General features: G+C 40.4%; 1 protein-coding gene across 1 annotated transcript; it reads right to left on the bottom strand.

Annotated features, from left to right (window-relative positions):
* Window positions 1-4,790: 4,790 nt before the first annotated feature.
* Window positions 4,791-5,402, bottom strand: LOC131027625 (LRR receptor-like serine/threonine-protein kinase RGI1). The gene has a single exon (XM_057957698.2). The coding sequence runs from the start codon at window positions 5,400-5,402 to the stop codon at window positions 4,791-4,793; it is 612 nt and encodes a 203-aa protein (XP_057813681.2).
* Between the last annotated feature and the right edge of the window lie 534 nt (window positions 5,403-5,936).

Raw genomic sequence — 5,936 nt, 5'->3', positions numbered from 1 at the left:
TTGGAAAGAGACTCAACCGAGCACCTTCTCGGTCAAATTTGCTTACAGACAACTACTAAGACCCATGGTTGATGCTAAATGTTGGAAGAGAATATGGAACTCTCAACTGATCCCCAAAATCAATTTCTTTTACTGGGAATTCATGCATGGTAAAACCCTAACCCTGGATAATCTAAAAAAATGGGGCTTGCAACTCACCAATAGATGAATTCTCTGTAAAGCTAATGAGAAAACCACTGACCACTTGTTGGTCCTCTGCCCCTTTGCTGAATATCTGTGAAATAAAAACCTTGAGAAATGTGGTCTTCAATGGGTCCTTCAGAATGACATTAAGAAGTTTTTTCTTGGATGGAAACCCCCCTCCCACCACCCCATCATCATCCAATTATGGAGGCAAATACCACCATACATCTGTTGGGAATTATGGAAGGAAAGAAACAATAGGATATTCAGAGATACTGAAACCCTCCCTGATAGTGTCTTCCACAACTGCATCAAGTTGATCTCTGACAATATATTAGTGACGAGGTGGAGAACCTCCCCTAAGCCTCTTAGTTGTATAGAGAAAAAATTGCTAAAAGATAGAAAATCCCCCCATAATTTGAAGCCTTAAATAACAGTACTAAAAATAAAATGAAAATGACCAAATGGTTTCCTCCTAAACTCCATTGGGTTAAACTAAATTTTGATGGTTCTCCCCAAAACACTTGTCAGGCGGGTGGTGGAATCATCTGTGACCACTCGGGAAACACTATGGCAGCCTACGTGGGTAATCTAAAGAACAACATGTTCACGGAAGCAGAGGGAAATGGCCCTCTTATAGGGGCTGAAACCTGCCAATTCCATGGGGATCAAACAACTAGAAATCGAAGGTGACTCATAGATTATTGTGCAAACAATGAGGGGGAATTCTACTGCCAGGTGGAGAGTTGATCCCATTCAAAAGGATGTTAGGATCCTTCTGACCAATCTTGATGACTTCACCATTTGACATGTCTTGAGAGAAGGAAATGCACCGATAGACTCCATGCTGGCGATGGGAAAACTGCAAAACGGCTTGCGATGTTGGAGGGACCCCAATCTGCTTCCAGTTACAAACAAGGTGATCTTGGAGATGGAAAAATCCCAAGTCCGATGAGGAACTCCTATAACCATTATCAAATGAAGAGAGCTAATTTTAAAATTTTAAAATTGGAAGGAAAGCCTGCCCATCATGGATCCAATCTACCAGGTGGTCACAAAGGGCCTTGTCACCACCTTCAAGAGGGATGTTTTTATGATGATAGTACTGATATCAGAAATGAATACTTCCTAATTATTATCTAGAAGGAGCTAGTTGGCAGCGATAAAGGTGATATATGGGAGAGATCAAATCATACTGGCTGGATTAAAGTTCAAATTTGGTGAAGTTTTTATTACAACCCTGCTTTGGCCTTGCTTCGGCTTTGTGATTATAATAACTAGTAATATACCTGCTCTGCTAAACTGGAGGAAACTAATATGGGGGGAGACAAGCTCAGAATGGAACCCGACAAAGTTGATGAGTTCAAAGCTAAAATGGTGGTGTCGTTCATTTGTATAGAGGGTGGCATAGATAAATTCATGGAAAGCATGAAGGGGAATGATGATCACCTGTCCAAGCAATTTGTGACTTCCTAAGAGGACTGAAGAGTTACCATGGGGGTATCTCTTTGGAAATAAATGAAGAGGTGATCACTCAAGCAACGAGACTTTCAATGGAGGGAAGGAAATGGAAAAAACAGAGTCGCATCTCGGATACCACCAGCCTGAACTAGTTCTTCCGAGAAGGAAAAAACCTGGTGAAGAGGGCAGGTGGCTTTAACCAAGAGGAGCTCCCATCTCCGTGGAATGCAATATGCTACATTGTGATGAAATACTTCACGTTGGAGGGAAGGTATGAAATCTTCTATTACTATCATCTCCCCTTCCTTAACCACCTAAGGAATAGGGACTGCATTTCCATTCCTGTTTTCCTGTTACATTCTCTAGATTCTAACGTCAAAGACATTACTAAGGCTAAGAAAAAGGGCAAAGATTCCCAATCCTTCACTAGGGTCTCATTCTGCGCCGTTACAATTTCCACCTCGCCCTCTGCCCACCCCATGCCATACCTATCCAGAATGTGATTAACACAAGCCCCTCACCCGTCCCTACTGCTAAACATAATGATAGCCCCCCAAGCTGTCGGAGATAGGCTCTTGCAGCAAGAGAAATAAAAAGTGCTCCCTTGAAGAAATCAGAACCCCCAAAAAAGTCAGAATCCAGGAGATCGATTCTGACTTTGAAATCAACGATGAAGCAAATACCCCCCATGCTCAAGTAGACTAGCCTCTACACCCCCAGACAAACCATTGAGAGACACCTCCTCCTCGCAGAACACTGGACACTCAAGCCCTACTGAAAATGTGGCCCTTCTCCACCCCACTCTGATGCCCCACTCTGTTCTACCCATGTTTTTGAAAGTCCCACAAACTCTAGGAGTCCAAAGACTCTCCCTAAGTCCCAAATAAATTCTCCCTCCTCGACCCTCAAGCTGGAGAAAATGATGGTTGTGGAGGAGGCGAGTAGCATAAAGGAGGAGGACGACAACAACCTGACAGAATTGGAGAAAAAAGTGAAAGCCCTGTTTGACAATGTGTAGGATATCACCAGCAGGCTGGAAGCTGCGGAAGCCAAGATGCATAATGTCTCTAAATTTTTGTTGAATGTTATGCGATGCTCGACAACCACCATGTTCCTTTTGCAGGAAAGCTCCCCCAAAGAAAAAGGCAAAGATGACGAGGATTACAAGACCCTATTCAAATTCCTCACAAAGGAATGGGCAAGAAAGCTCCTCCCCAAGAGAAGCCATGGGAAAAAGAAATGATTTGTTTCTATGCCACGAAAGTTTGGTTTTTTTGTCTCTTTGCAGCCTGTGGGTGGATAGTTTTAGTTTATGTTTTATTTGAACTTCTATGTTTATTTCCCTAGGCGGAAAATGCCTAAGACTTTTTCTATTAGTAGTTTCTATTTACTAAATTTTTGTAGAATGATCATAGTTTTTGATAGAGGCAAAAGGTTGTAACTCTGCTGTTAGTTTGCTGATAGTGGCTCTAGCACTGTTTTCCTTGTTCTTCTAATGGGTCAGCCCCCTCATTTTTTGGCTGCTTTCAATATCAAAAACATTATATAAAAATCAAAAGTAATACATCACATTCACATTTATTGATTTTATAGTATGATAAGTTTTATATTCTAATTTTTCTAATAAAATGTGATCCAAAATAATGCTAGCACCATGGATTAATTATGTTAACATTGTATATTAATTTTTTATTATGAAATGTGATTTCAAATATATTTTTAAAATTATATTATCATCACAGAATCAAAAGTAGAGCTACCGTCAAAACGGACAAAATAACATTAAAAAAATTAATATGTTAAGAGCAGGGGAATATGTTGTTTTTTTAACATACGCTCAATATACTGTACGTAGTGTATTTATCTTGTGAAGGAGAATACCATACTTCCTATGGTTTACTCTACTGTAAATGTAATTATTTTCTTGAAACAATTTGACAATGCTGGAAACAGTGAAACTCCATTAACCGATTGCTTGATGTGAGAGACTGATAAAACTTCAGGTAAGTGAGATGAAACCAAGAAAATTTGAAACTGAAGAATACATGGAGCAAGTAACCAGTCGATGTGGATGACTGAACTGTAAAACGAGGTCTGTACTCTGTAGTTCAAACTCCATCTATATGTTTGGAGGAATCGGTATTCCATAAAAGGCTCTGTTTTGGATGACCCTAATTTGAAGCTAAAAACTGTCCCATCATACTATCACTAACATTGTTCCAGCACATGCAATCCCGAAGCCCAACCCAACAGCAACAATGGACACTTTTTCATCAATCCTACTCCATATTGATTTTTCTCTACCTTCTGAAGGCGACGGTAATGCGCCCATGCTGTTTTGTTTTTTGTGCTGCAACTCTCTAGAGGTCCCCCGCATAAAGGCAATGAATGTCTCTAACTAAGTTCCTTTAGGTATCTGTCAACAAAGCCTGTTAGAAGATAGATTGAAGTAGGCCAAAAGGGACAATAAAGAGATCTCCTCAGGAATGCGCCCTTCCAGCTTATTTTTAGACAAGTCCAACTGCTCCAGTGTTCATATCCGCGCAGAAGAAGCTAGTATCTCACCTTCTAAATGGTTTCCAGATATATTTAATAATGTCAGATTGCTCAAATTCCCTATGCTTTCTGGTATCTGGCCGCTGAAATTGTTACTTGACAAGTCAAGTATGGTGTTTGCTGCCAGTACACATTCCAGCTTGTACAGTATGGGTATGTCTTCATATAGTGTGTTTCCACTCAGTTGCGGGTCTCCCAGTATTCCAAACCTGTGGAGATTCTCAAGATTAGAGGGTATTCGTCCATCAAATTTATTATTTGACAAATCCAACACTTGCAAAGCTGTGAGGTTTACCATCCATGCAGGAAGACTGTCGTGAAGCTGATTATACCCCAGACTCGGAACTCTCAATTTTTGAAAATTCGCTCACCATTCAAATGGTTCCTTCTGAAATCCAAAAGCTGAAGCTCCGTACAGTGGGCCAAGGATGCTAGATGAACTCACTCAACCAACTAGGGAATAAAACCACTGAAGAACTGCATTCCCAGTGACAAATAGTGTCCTTGATGGAGCTATCGGTTCTTCAGATGCAATCCCGCTTATGGGGTTAAGGCGGTAGAGATAAATGAATTCCCTCCCACTCAATTAATCAGCTTTCAGGTAGAGTACCTGAGAACTTATTGGAGTTTGCATAAAACATTTCTATAGAAGAAGAATAAATCATATCCAAATTTCCATGCAACGAATTGACAGACAACTTAATCCTCTTTAAAGATGTGCAATTGCTAAGTGTGGTGGGAATCCTACCAGACAATTTATTGCTGGATAGTATCAACTTTGTGATTAAGTTGCAGCTGTCAATGGAGTGTGGAATCTTTCCACTCAGCTTATTCCGAGACAAAATTAAGCACTTGAGTGTAGTGCATTTACTTATACCCTCTGGATTTTTCCCCTCCAAATTGTTATCTGCAATATCTAACTCCTCCACCGAGACCAAACCACTGATAGTTTCAGGAATACTCCCGGAAATGTTATTGTTCCGGAGCAACAGCTGGATAAGACTTTTGAATTGACCAATATTATCTGGTATAGTACCATTGAAATTGTTAAAATTAAGATTCAGTTTTTCTAAAGATTTTAGCTTTCCCATGGACTCGGGAATTATGCTTGTCAAATTGTTTGCGTACACAGCAAAGTATTTCAAACGTTGGAGGTTTCCTATATCCTCGGGAACTAGCCCTATCAAATGGTTAGTGTCCATGTGAAGGGTTTCAAGCGTGGTCAATTTACTTATTACTTGGGGTATGGTGCCTATTAAATTGTTTGAACCCAAAAATAGAAAGATTAATTCCGTTAATTTTCCAATGTCGTCGGGAATGGGTCCATTGTATTTGTTTATGACCAGATCTAAGTGAGTGAGATTGGTAAGATTGAAGATGGCCTCTGGAATTCTCCCTCCAGAATTGTTATTAATTAAGGAAAGAGTGGTGAGGGGTAGCTTGAAGATAATCAGAGGCAGGGATCTGTTCATTCGGTGGTTCGATCCGACAACAAGCCACTCAAGATTGCTACAGTTTCCTATTTCACGAGGTATAGAACCTGTAAGATTGCCTGGGCCATACAGTGATAATTGGCCAAGCTGTTTCAAATTTCCTAGTTCAGGTGGTATATTGCCAGTCAGCGAATTATCCCCTAGAAACAGTACCTCAAGTGACGAACAATTACCCAGAGCCGCAGGGATTTGAGACCCCAACCTGTTAGACTGTAGGCCAAGTGATTGCAATTTGTTCAACCT

The sequence above is a fragment of the Cryptomeria japonica genome, chromosome 8 (assembly GCF_030272615.1).
Source record: "Cryptomeria japonica chromosome 8, Sugi_1.0, whole genome shotgun sequence".
Classification (NCBI taxonomy): domain Eukaryota; kingdom Viridiplantae; phylum Streptophyta; class Pinopsida; order Cupressales; family Cupressaceae; genus Cryptomeria; species Cryptomeria japonica.
Note: the sequence above shows the minus strand (reverse complement) of the source record. Positions and strands in the feature narration are given on the sequence as shown.